This window comes from Nuphar pumila, chromosome 8, assembly GCF_984573655.1.
Source record: "Nuphar pumila chromosome 8, dmNupPumi1.hap1.1, whole genome shotgun sequence".
In the NCBI taxonomy this organism is placed as follows: Eukaryota; Viridiplantae; Streptophyta; class Magnoliopsida; order Nymphaeales; family Nymphaeaceae; genus Nuphar; species Nuphar pumila.
In genome coordinates this window covers 116,063,855-116,078,135 of record NC_143256.1, presented here as the reverse complement: position 1 = coordinate 116,078,135, position 14,281 = coordinate 116,063,855, and the positions used below count along the sequence as shown (strand labels likewise).

The window sequence follows — 14,281 nt, the reverse complement described above, 5'->3', positions numbered from 1 at the left end:
CACCTTTCTTGCATCATTTTCTTTCACCGTAGTTGCGAAGCGATTCGAAACCTACAAATATTTTCAAAAAGTTAGTAGACATGACTTAAAAAAATTAAATATGAAACACATTAACTATGAAAAACAACTGTATACCGTGAATGAGAACCACAATCTGTCTAACACCTCCTTTGGGTACTCTTTCCATTAAACAACCGGTCCTGGTAGATGTTGAAGAAGTGAATCCTAATCTCCCGTACTACTTGTGGCTCAAACCTCGTGCTGCACATGAATTGATACACAGTAAATATCAATATAAAATATTTATAAGATATGCAATAATTGAAAACGAAATACTTATGGTCGATTATCGATATACACTATTCGAATGAGTCTTCTTGTGCCAGACTGAGAAGACCCTGCTTCTTGTGTTGGCTCCTGACTTGTGTGATCAACTGGTGTAGGTGGGTCGTGTATAGACGGAACATCATCTGTAAAAAAATACGTTAGAAATTCTCAGAATGCGCATTTGAACTAATCAAGCATCCAATTAGTTAAATGATAAACCTATCACAGAAGCCCGTGAAGATGAAGACTGGGCCTGGCTACTACTAGATGAGCGACCACTGTAACCTCCATGAACCATATTCTAACAAATAACATATGTCATACAATACATTCAAATAATTCACATCAAGTATTACAATACATTCAAGTCATTCACATTAAGTATTACAATAATTCAAATCATTCGCATCAAGTATTGCAATACATTCAAATGATTCACAACAAGTATTACAATACATTCAAATCATTCATATCAGGTACTGCAATGCATTCAAGTCATTCACATCAAGCATTGCAATGCATTCACATCAAGTATTAAATGCATTTAAATATATCAAATCATTCATATCAAGTATTGTAATAATTCAAATCATTCGTATCAAGTATTACAATACATTCAAATAATTCAAATCATTCACATCATTCACATCAAGTATTGCAATGCATTTGAATCATTCATATCAAGTATTATAATATATTCAAATAATTCAAATCATTTACATCAAGTATTGCAATACAACTCATTCATTCGCATCAAGTATTACAATACATTCAAATAATTCAAATCATTCACATCAAGTATTACAATGCATTCAAATAATTCGTATCAAGTATTACAATACATTCAAATAAAATTTTTAATCATTCACATCAAGTATTGCAATATAACTCATTCATTCGCATCAAGTATTACAATATATTCAAATAATTCAAATCATTCACATCAAGTATTGCAATACATTTGAATCATTCATATCAAGTATTACAATATATTCAAATAATTCAAATCATTTACATCAAGTATTGCAATACAACTCATTCATTCGCATCAAGTATTACAATACATTCAAATAATTCAAATCATTCACATCAAGTATTACAATGCATTCGAATAATTCGTATCAAGTATTATAATACATTCAAATAAAATTTTTAATCATTCACATCAAGTATTGCAATACAACTCATTCATTCACATCAAGTATTACAATACATTCAAATAATTCAAATCATTCATATCAAGTATTGCAATGCATTTAAATAGAGGTTTGTATTACAAGATTTTGCTCACTAGCTTGAGAATTCTTCCTCGTCACTTGTTTGACTTTCTTCTTCTTCTTCATTGTTTACCCATCCACTTGGTACATCATTTGGATCACATTCCTCTATGAATGTTTCATCGGCCAATGAAGATATGACATGCATATTATGCGCAACATCGTGACCATAAGCGAAGTCATAGATATCATCTGATTGATAGTAATCGCTGTCTTCAACTAACTTATCTTCCTGTAACTGATCATACTCAGGGTATAGTTTGAACTTCACCTTCAAACTGCCCACCATTCATTTCTATCTGACTTTTTTATACTCGGATATGAAGTATAATAAACTTATTGAGCTTGCGAGGCTAATATGAATGGTTCATATGTTCCAAACCTAGATTTATGATTCACCTCCACAATGCCTGAAGCTTTGTTGAGTCTTGTTGCAGTTGGATTAAACCAATGACACTTGAATAAAGTTACCCTGTTATTTATGCCTAAGTAAGTCAACTCCATTATTTCCACTATAACATTGTAGTAATCATGTTCATTTTCACCGTAGCTGCTATCCTTGACACACATGCCACTATTCATCGTTGATTTGTTTATACCGTAATCTTTTGTATGAAATCGATAGCCATTTACAATGTACCCGTTGTAGCATTGCACAACTTTGGTCGGACCATTTTCTAAATCACATATTTCTTGATCTTTAACATCACCATGGCGGACCTACGCACAGACAAAAACAATGATTGTGATCACGACCAATTAAGTAACTTAGTGTTGTTTACAAGTACAAAATTTATGTTAGCTTCTTTACCAACTGTTTCAACCACTCCACAAACTTAGTTTCACGTTCTTTTTGTACTTCTGCATTAGTGAGATGTGAAACTTCTCTTTGCAACTCCAGATCAAATCGTCTGCAAAGCACAAATACTTATATTACCGAGCCATGTATCCACGTATAGAACATAAAAGGATTTATAATTGTGTTGCGTCTACATATGCTTACTCAATGTATGGGTCGATCGCTGAGCAATTAAAAAGAATATAGATGTGTGCTGCGTCTTGCTCTCGATTTGTCAAGAGCCTTGATCGACAACTACCAAATGCATGCCCAAGTGGTTGAAATATCGACATCGTGTCAACTATAGTTACTTATTCTCTATCATCGTTACGGGGCGGGCATGTGTAACGTGTTGAAATATGAGGTTCGAAGTACATAGATGAGAAATTTGAAATCTCTTCTAAAGTGTACGCCTCACAAATAGAGCCTTCTACTCTTGCTTTATTACGAACCTTTTTTTTGAGGTCGAACATGCATCTGGCAAAAATATACATTTCAAATTTTAAATATCTGTCATATACTTTTCAAATGGGTACATCCATCGATATTGCACAGGGCCACCAACCCTTAGTTCATATGGCAAATGTATGATCAAATATTCCATAACATCGAAAAATGCTGGTGAAAATATCTTTTCTAGCAGACAAACAGTGGTGATGACAGAGTCCTCGAGATTCTTTATATCTGATACTACGACCTCCGATGCGCACAATGTTCTGAAAAATCCGCTCAACTCAGACAATACCCCCCATATAGGTTTGTCTAACATATCATGGAATGCTAGGGGTATCAATCGTTGCATAAAGATATGACAATCATGGTTCTTCAACCCATATAACTGTCCATCGTCAATCTTCACAGCCCGAGCAATGTTAGAGACATATCCATCTGGAAATCTCAATTGCCTCAACCATTGACATACATGTTTTATTTGATCAGGTCTGAGCACGTACTTTGCCTTTGGTTTCAGTACTTTGCCATTATACTCTTTGAGTTCCAATTCTGGTCTTTTACATATTAATTTTAAAACCATACGGGCCTTCGAATTATCCTTCGTTTTCCCTTTAACATTCATTACTGTATTGAACACATTATCAAACACATTTTTCTCCACATGCATCACATCCAAATTATGTCGTATCAATAGGGTCGGCCAATACGGTAGTTCCCAAAAAATAAATTTCTTCATCCAATTGTGATCCTTCCCAAATCCACGAAAGGGTGTAGGACTGCGGGCATCTGTTAATACATCTGGAAAGTATCACAATCTTCTTAGAATCTCTATGTCAGACAATCTTGAGGATGAACCTTCCATTTCAGTTGTGCCTGCTTTAATTGCATTCTTTTGTCGTCGGAACGGATGATCGCTGGGTAGAAATCAACGATGGCACTCAAACCAGCAAGGTTTCCTTCCATGCCTCAATCTAAAAGCTTTGGAATCCTCCATGCAGTACGGACATGCCAACCTCCCATGTGTGCTCCAACTAGATAGGATACCATATGCAAAGAAGTCACTGATTGTCCATAGAACAACGACCTTCATGTTGAAATTTTGTTTTTTGTGGGCATCATACGTGGTAACACCGTCATCCCATAATACTTTTAGTTCATCAATCAATGACCTTAAATATACAACAAGATTTTGGCCAGGTGAGGTCGGACCAGGGATCAACAGAGACAAGAAAAGATTTGGATGTTTCATACACAAGCTTGGTGGAAGGTTGTATGGAGTTACAAATACTGGCCATCATGAGTATAGAGTTGATCTACCCCAAAATGGATTAAATCCATCTGTACATAGACCGAGTCTAACATTTCACAGTTCCATTGCGAAGTTCTGATGAGTACGATCAAAGTGCTTCCAAGCTTCAGCGTCAACAGAATGCGTGATCTTGTTTTCATCGTGTCAAACTTTATTTGCATGTCATTTCATGTGTTTAGCTGTTCTTGAAGACATATACAATCGCTGCAATCTAGGAGTGATAGGAAAGTAGCCGAGCGACTTGTATGAAACTTTCTTTGATCTCGTGCTACCAATGCCTCTTGTCTTTGGCTTGAACCGAGGATGCCCACATGACGGGCATGATATGTTGTTTTTCTGCTCCTTGAAATACAACATGCAGTGATTTGGACAAGCATCAATCTTTTTGTAACCCATACCTAGAGCGTTGACCATAACTTTTGCACGATAGAAATTTTGTGGCAATTTCTCATCTTTGGGCAACATACTCTTCACAATCATGCACAAACTGTCAAAACATGATTGACTCAAATTATACTCGGACTTCAAATTCATTAGTTGAAGAACTGCAGACAAGATAGTGTGACTCTTACAACCGTTCCAAAGTGGCTCATCAGCATCTCTAAGTAAATCATAAAATCTACTAGCTGCATCGTTTGGTGATTCTTCATCTACGGCAGTTCTTACATCACTAGAACTCATAGCAGAACCTAGTTCTGTTCCTGCGACATCAAATATCAAATCCGTATATGGATTATCATGCACTACATTCACCCGTGCATCAAAATCGTTTCTAAATTCTTCTCCATGAAACATTCAGTTATGATAATCACTCACAAAACCCTTCCTGTATAGGTGATGTCTAACCCTATGAGGTTCTACAAATCGATTATTCATACAAATCTTGCAGGGACACCTAATCTGACCTGTGGGATCCACTGTACTGACACTTGCCATTGCAAATTCAATAAAACTTTCAACACCATCCATATAGTCATGCGATAACTCATTGTCCATTATCCTACGATACATCCATTCACGGTTTGCAGTCATTTTCTTATGATGTTATGAATAATAACCTAACGAATTAAAAGAAAATAATCAAAATGCTACGATGAAGAAAATATCAAATTTATCATGCAATATATGATGTCATACAATAACAAGAATTTTGATGCATGCATTGATAACTTAATATTTTCATGTGCAAACTATTAATGACACGATACAATCATTTGAAGCATGCTTTCATTATACAATTTTACATGAAAGTCATAATCGAATTGAAAGTAACTACATGCAAACATGGATACAATTACATCAAACATTGCAATACATCGTAATCATTCATATCAAACAAATGACAAACATGTACCTACAGCAAACACACTTCAATATTTCACTAACTACTACCATGCCTAGCATGGACTCCGTACTCCAAAAATAAGAACACTTCCATATTCATACATTAAAATCATGCTCAGCATGATCTCCGAACTCTAACAAAGCAACCTTAAATATCAACAACTAAGTGAGTGTGTGAACAATAAAGTGTTACATCTAATAAATTAAATAACATGTGATATGCTTGCATCACTTACTCACCACGGGTATTTACTCGATTTGCATTATTTTTGTCACTTACCAAAGGTGGCTGAGCACAAGCTGGTTCCGTTGAAAAATATACACAAAAAATGCTGTTTTAAAATGAAGTCACCACAAAAAAAAGAGGCTGTTCCGGCAGGGGGTCGACCCTCTTACGGAACATAGGGGGTTAACTGACCCCTATTCCGGCAGGGGGTCGACCCCCAGCCTTTTCGGCAGTGAGTCGACCCCCTACCGGAACAGCAGAGGGTCGCCCCCCTGCCTGAGCAGGCAGAGGGTCGACCCCCTACCAGAACAGCAGGGGGTCGACCCCCTACCGGAAAATGAGGGGGGGTCGACCCCCTCGTTTACCTGTCTCCGGGCGGCGGCGAACGGCGGGGCCTGCGGATGGTGGGACCGGTGAACGGCGAACGACGGGAGTGGGCGAACGGCGGGAGCGGGCGAACGACGGGAGCGGGAGCAGCGAAAAAAGAAAAGAAAAAGCTGTCTGGGATTAGGGTTATTCGAAAAGTAGCGACAGCTTAGCGACGGATTAATTCCGTCGCTAAGCCAACGTAAATCAAATTTACGAAAATAGCGATGGAATATAGTCCGTCGCCAATCCCGTCGCTAATTAGCAACGGAAAATCTTTTGTCGCAAACGTCGTCGCCAAATGTTTCGGCCGTTACGACAAAACAATATGTAGCAAAATTCATCGCTAATTAGCGACAAATGTTGCGGCGGAATATATTCCGTCGCTATTTTCGTAAACTTCATTCATTATAGCGACAAATTTTTTTCGCTCGTTAATCTGTCGCTAATTAGCGTAGCTAAAGTCTGTCGCTAACAACGTATTTTCTTGTAGTGTCATGAGATGTAATATTGTTCTCTCTTTCCAAGATGCCTAAACTTTTATGAGGATCCAAAGGAATTCACATTTTTTAGTATGTGGCCTCGTCCATAATATGTAACATTGCATATGTTGTCTATCAATGATATTATCCATTTCCAATCTCTATGTTTGGTTAAAATTTTCCTTGAAAAAGCTGTCAGATGCTACAACTACCCTTGAAAGTCTAAGATGAAAATTTTGAGCCCAAGGTAGCTATCAATCCACATGTAACTCTAGGCTCTCCTCATGCTTGCACACTACCATGTAAAAATACAAATTCATTGCAATAGTGCAAGGGAACAAATCAATTAAATGTAAACTACTTTTTCTTGCACAAGTGAAATTTCTGCCAAAAATGTAAAAACACAATAGATACGTTTCCGTGGAGACCAATAAATGTGCCTTGCAGGGAAAAAGTCCTTTCTCTTCTACTCTTTAACCATCACAATAAAATTCTGAACAAGAAATAATGAAATAAAACAACTTTGCATGATAACGGACCATCAATCTCCACAAGCTCATCTCCTTCATGTATACCAGCACGTGCAGCAGGACTTCTACGCAAGATTTGGATTAAGAATTATTAGAACCTATACACATTAACAGAACTGAAGAGAGAAACAAGATTGATAATATAATCTGTTACCAACCGCAACAGACATAGTAAGCAAGAGTGTGCAAAATGAAGAATAACAAATTGAACAAAAAATAAATAGATAAATGAGCTGTCTGGTTTGAATGATTCAAAGTACATCAAAATCAAGAAGAGTGACCACACTCGACTAGTTGATACTGACTCTTAATTGTAGAGCATCTACTTTCAAATAATTGATGAAGCGTGAAGTTAGAGCCATGACATCTCTTTTTGATGGTCCTTTTCTTCTGCTATTATTTTTTTTTCGTTTTCTTTCTGATAGTCAAACCATGACATCTTAATTCAAATTAAGATTGATTGGTATGAAACTGCTACTGACAAAAATTTGTACTGTAAGAAATTTATGGGTCTTCGTGTCACAAAAAGATCAGCATTCTCCGCTCAATCGAAAAAATTGACAAATATATAGCCATGGTCACGTAGAATGGAAATCACAACCGTTAATTCGTAATAACACAAAAATATGAGGCCGTTCTCAAGAACCGATTATCCTATAGAATAAGTCATGTGCTTCAATGCTACAAAAAACGTCAACATATTAGAGAGCAGGGAATCAGAACCGGTAGAAAGATTGTAACTTTTGAAACTTAATCATATGGAAGAACAAAATAACAGATCAGATGTTAAAGTTCTAAACAATATATCTGATGCCGGAAAAACTCTCACTGCTTGAACCAGTTAGCAAAGAAGAAGAAAAGTGCCCAAATTTCAGGGCAAAGTAGCAAAGAGGAGAACTGCCATAAAGGAATTCCATATATGGCATGTCACGCATAACAGTGTTAAAAATGAAGTAACAAATCATTCAATTTATAGAATCAATCGCAAAACCATCGATAACCAACTTGAGAAAAAAAAAAGTTCAAGCAGTGGTGCTCTCACTTACGAGATGCCCTGACGTTGGATCAGCATTGATGAAGAGCCCAACCCCTTGCAGGTTGTCATCACTTCCTATTATAAAGCTTCGGTACTCCTGTTAGGACAAAAAGCTCACAAGAAAACATGTCATTCAACTTCAAATATAATAGGTTGTTGATGTGCACTATGGAGAGAAATGGCAATGGTGCTGATTCAGAAAAGAAATTATGCACGACATGCAAAAGGCAAGCTGCATGGTGACGAACCCAACATCATCATGTCACTCTTGCTGGGAGAATGTTTGGTGTTATGTGAGTAGCTGAAACCAGTATGTTGTAGGGCGGATGATGAGCTAAAGACATGATCATATGCAGGCACCACTAATTCTGTTAAAATATGTGATGTATATACAGTGTATACATATATGTAGTATATATATATGTATCATGTATGTTAAAGTATGTATATATATTCTTAATATAATGAGTATATATATATATTCTGTTGTAATAAGTAATGCCCAACAGGGGCATTTTTGTCATTTCATATATTGTAACAAACCTGTCCGATAAGAACAATTTTGTTTTTTTATAAATGCAATTATTACTGAATAGAAGGGCTCCATGGTAAACTACCATAGACTCGTCGTGATAGCTCCCAATAGCCATAAATATAACCCCAACTGTTATAGATATAGCCGATGAGAGCTCCCAACCATTCCATGAGAGTTCCCAAGGTTATTTTGCCTCTTGTGTAAATAGGAACAACTTTTCCCCCATTCTTTTTATGCTTTTGCTAAGCATATTGTCAATAATAAGCTCTTTAGGTTCTTTGTATTGTCTTTAGTGAACTTGTGATTGTGCACACTTAGTAAGCACGTATTTATCTTCCACTCATTTTATTACACATGTATACAAACATATGATGGCAGCGTGGTGGGAGGGAGTCCTGAAAGTAGGAAAGGAGAGAGAGAGAGAGAGAGAGAGAGAGAGAGAGAGAGAGAGAGAGAAAAGGAACAGGAAAACAACAGGAATTTACTTTTTAAGAAAGGCTTGTGCTAGCCGTTGGATACTAACAGAGCCGTACCTGTGTTTTATGGGGCCTGAGGCGGAGGGGAAAAAATGGGCCCCCTATTAATAGTAGGAGTTCGGGGGCGCCTCTGAATTTTTTTTAAAGAATCAAAATAACAATAAAATTTGCATTCACATTAAACAAATATAATATTTCAAATATTTATATTATATTAAATAAAAATATGGGAACTCGAGCCTTAAAAATGGGCCCCTAAAATTTTTTTGGGCCCACGGGCCTGAGGCCCAAGCCTCATTGGCCTCTTTACAGGTCCGGCTCTTGATACTAATAGGATCCAATGGCCAGACTGCACTCTTGCACTCCTAACAATTGCTCATCTACTCATTTCTCATATATATATATATATATATATATATAGGGAATGAAAACCTCCCCAACGAAACCTTTTCAATGAATTTTTTTTGTTATTATTTTTATTAAATTTTGACCATACATATGTGTTTAGCATGATTGATTTACTATAAATTGGCACTTGGATCATCAATTTTGGATATAAAAATGGTATGTAGAGCTTCAAAATTTTATGAAAATTGTACACCATTGATTTTGAAACTTATAAAACCTTGTCCATGCATCAGAATCAAATGCTCCAATTCCTATAAAAACAAGCATATAGATCACATCTGTACGGTCAAAATTTTGAAAAAAAATACCAAAATCCATTTAGGAGGTTTGCATATATATATATATATATATATATATATATATATATATATATATATATATATATATATATATATATATATATATATGCACACACACAGAGAGAGAGATTGATAGTTGCCTACCACTTTTTTGGACTATTGTGAGTGAACCAACATTTTCGGGTTGTTTTTTGCAAATATAACCTCGAAGATGTGTTTGGCATAGTCGATTTGCTAGAAAATGGTACTTGGATTATTTTTTTAATAAAAACTATTTATAAAATTTTAGCTTGTCGATTTTTAAATCTTATAAAAACCTACCTGTGCAGGAATCGGACGATCCCAAAAACCAATCATGTAGAACACGTATGTATGGTAAGATTTAAAGAAGACATGGAGAAAACCTTTCAAAGTGGTAAGCAGCTACCACCTACCATTTATGAAATAACAGCAATATGAAAAGGGGTTGAATTAAATTTTATCATTCGTTTAATATTTTATGATTTTAATGCCATAAAAAAACTCTGTCAATTCATCCTCACATTTGTTATGTGGGAAAATTTTCACCAAAACTAAGCCATTCCTGTTGCACATTAGCCAGCCAACCCAGGCTCTTACCTGGCTTTTCTCCAGTTCTAGTTGGTCCATGGGTCCAAGCCAGCCAAGCCCGGAGCCTATCAAGGATCCAAATCAAGATTCCTAGATCCGGACGGATGGAGGCACAGGAGTGCCGTTGGTCTCAGTGCAACCTGTCTCGGTTCTTATCAAGCTCCAGTCTAGAACCAAATGAAGCCCAGCTATACGTGCATCACAGGGACACGCTAAGTGTGGTCCAGTGTATATGGGCAGGCAACAGGACAGAGACACACCGCATGGACACGCTGTGCCTGACACGGGTATTCAGGAAGAAGTTAGTCCAGCTACTAACTATAATTTTTAAGTATTTTTGCTCACCATTATTTACAATTATATGTATATCTTAATAATATTGAGGATATTTTTAAAAGATATATCAAATATCTAAAAATATGTGCCCTCGTGTTAGTGACAATCACGTATTTGTGCCTCCTATCCGTATCGAATCATGTGACCCGTGCCTAGGTCCAGTGTGCCATCCGCATCGAATCATGTGACGCAGCTACATGTGATTGTTCCGTGCCTAGGTTCAGTCTGCCATCCGTTGAAAAAACTTCACCAGAGCTCCAGCCTCTGACACCACCTCATGGGCCTGGCCTAGCCCTAGGTCGCTGGGTTCAGGTCCAAAATTTCAGCCTGAGTCCTGAAAGGTCCGAGCCAGGTACCCAAATAAACTCATGATCTGACCAGGTTCACCCATATATACAGCACCTGTAAGCTACCTGAACAGAAACAGATCATTAGTTGGCAATTTAGGGATCATATACCTGAACCCACCAAAATAACAAATCGCTGGGTTCGGGTTTTGTCATGTCAAGAAAATGAAATCCCAGAACCAGATCGACATAATTTCAGAAATTTGTTTTTATTAAAATACATAAAAAATACTTGGGTCAGGTCGGGTTGTGTACCTGGCAAAAATCATGACCTAAAATCCAGCCGGCATATTGCTTGGGTAGGTGTTTTTCATGCCCATACCCGAGAATTCAGGTTCAGGTCAGGTCGGATGGCAGATACAAACCTGACCCATTGACAGCCCTAGGCAAGCTCCAACCTGGATTAAACCCACTGAAAGTCTAACAGGACCAAAGCAAACCTGGCGTTAAACCTACAATAGGAGCTACTGGATCATTTGACTAGAAACTGGTCAAGTCAATATCTAACTTCTGCAAAAATATCATGTGACGATGGCATTTTGGTAAGGACAGAAGGATGCAATCCATTGTCATTCAGATAAGGCCAGTACCACACCCAACCAATCGAAGCTAAAACATTGATCACATGAAAAAAAAGAAAAAAAAGGGAAAGAGAATAAGTGAAGGAATAGCAACCACATCCAAGCCTTGTCATGGCTACCATCTTCTCTCCCTCTGCCATACTCCAGGCTGCTTCCCCAAAACCAGCTCCAAATCCTCCCCCTCCAAAGCAAGCCACCCTGCAACTCCCTACCAAACTCAATGCCACCTCTAAATCTTATGCTGTTGCCATAACTGCAGCAGCGGCGGCCATCTCTGTTCTCATCTCCACTCCCACATTCCCATCCCTAGCAGAAGAAGCATCCACATCCTTCAGTGTTTACTATGGCACAGCTGCTAGTGCAGCCAACTATGGTGGCTATGGTGGCAACACCAGCAAGAAAGACTCCGCCGAATATGTCTATGATGTCCCTGATGGCTGGAAGGAACGCCTCATATCAAAGATTGCGAAAGGAACCAATGGAACCGATAGCGAGTTTTACAACCCCAAGAAGAAGTCTGAAAAGGAGTACCTCACCTTCCTCTCTGGGTTCCGGCAGCTAGCACCACAGGACACGGTGCTCAACAACCTTGCACTCTCTGATGTCGACCTCCAGGATCTGATATCAACAGCCAACAATGTTAGGTCTGAGGAGAAGAGAGATGAAAAGGATCAGCTTTACTATGTGTATGAGATTGAAGGGGCCAGTACCCATAGCTTGATTTCAGTTACTTGCACAAAAAACAAGCTGTATGCACACTTTGTTAATGCGCCAACACTGGAGTGGAACAGAGACAAAGAGATCTTGAAGCATGTGCATCAGTCCTTCAGAACTGTTGGATCATGATGATAGCTGTCATGTTTTTGTTTTCTCATAAGATGAAATTAGCTAACACGAGCATATTTATCCTTTTTTCCTTTAAAGATGAGCATGCTTATCTATTGAAATCTAAATTGTTTGGTAATATCACAAGTTCTTTCCTATAGAAGCTGATCTATGTAACTCCACTCACTGGATGCTCCACTGATGAGAGAGAGAGAGAGAGAGAGAGAGAGAGAGAGAGAGAGAGAGAGAGAGAGAGAGAGAGAGAGAGAGAGAGAGAGATTGTCCATTCCATTCACATAAAACCATATACAGATGAAATAATTTTACAGTTGAATATGTAACAATACATGTAAAGGAGGAAGCCTAAGCTTCCAAAATAAGGCAGCAAAAAGGGAAAACAAAAACAAAAATAGCTTATAGAACACAAAGCTCATACAGAATGAAGCACAAGCAAACCCTCTGAAAATGCTGATTCCCAAAGCATATCTGTAAGAGCAGACACTAGATATCCTTGCCCTTACTACACATTAAACATGCTGACTCCCGAACCAGTGTGCTCATAAGCCTCAGCATTATTACAACAAATTCACTTGTTCATAACCGAAGCAGTCCAAGACATATCAAGTGGCAGATATGCATCTTGCTGACCAAGGCTGGCATTGCTGCTAGCATATCAATCAAGCATAAGCTCCTCCAGCCTTGAAAAATGACTAAATGATAACTGTCACTAGGTAGATTATAATAAGAGAGTGATCATTGGGCATAAAGAAGCTGCTCATAGCAACTCCTTGTCATAAAAGACCATCTGAAGCTGTTTAACATGATTCAGCCAGGCTGCCACATTTTGGCCATCTACACTTATCCAATCAACTACAGTTGCAGCTGGTTGATCCCACCACTCGTCAACCTGCACAAGTTATGGACACAACGATACACATCAGTGCGTGTTGGACACCAAAAACAGTTCAACTTTTAGGATAAATAGAGGTAACAAGAAATATGGTAAATTAATTGTCAAAATGATTGCTTTAAAATCCAATTTCAGATTGGAAAATTTTAGCAGTGGTTCACAAGATTTGAGCATGATGCCAGGATAATTCAGTCCATCAGATATATCAAATATACAGCCTACAGAAGATGGAGTTATGTTGAACACTGACATCAGGAATATCTAAGGTGATAATTTCGCATGGAAACAGTCAAAAGTGCACAGAGGAAGCAGAAACACAACCTATTTCAATAGGACTCTGCAACTTAGTCCCACAAATGTAGATCTTTATCCGCAATTTGACATCAGAATTAAATAACCATCAAATTCGTGTTACTCACGCAAGTACCAAGTTATCCACCAAAATCACCACATTATCCCTGATGCTATTACCACCATGAGAACAATTGGGAGTTGTATCCCTTTCCGGACAAAATGATTAAAGAAATTTTCATTGTTATTTATATTAATAAGCACACTTAGTTGGTATTTACTATTACTATGAAATATTATGTTAATTATGTTTAATGCATGTAATGAATGTCAGATATTAGTGTTTGTGTTTGCACAGAGTTGTTAAGTGCAGGTATTGGGTCTCGAAAAAAAGCTACTTAAGAGCTCGGTCGAGATGATCCTTAGTGATTGTACGAGGTTGTTTGCACTTAGGCCAATTATTATTTGGTTTAGAT

The 14,281-nt window shown here is 37.6% G+C and overlaps 1 protein-coding gene and 1 pseudogene across 2 annotated transcripts in view; one reads left to right on the top strand and one right to left on the bottom strand.

The window, feature by feature from the left end:
- The first annotated feature begins 11,833 nt into the window (after positions 1–11,833).
- Positions 11,834–12,762, top strand: LOC149830331 (thylakoid lumenal 19 kDa protein, chloroplastic pseudogene; annotated as a pseudogene). Its single transcript, XR_016433658.1, has one exon. The product of XR_016433658.1 is annotated as a thylakoid lumenal 19 kDa protein, chloroplastic pseudogene (transcript).
- Positions 12,763–12,875: 113 nt separating this feature from the next.
- The window catches only part of AUG5 (HAUS augmin-like complex subunit), a 35,638-nt gene continuing 34,232 nt past the window's right edge, over positions 12,876–14,281 (bottom strand). The window contains exon 10 of the mRNA XM_090015790.1: positions 12,876–13,511. Within this exon, the coding sequence (XP_089871916.1) occupies positions 13,380–13,511 (132 nt within the window). The 3' untranslated portion in view covers positions 12,876–13,379. The remainder of the gene's footprint in view (positions 13,512–14,281) is intronic.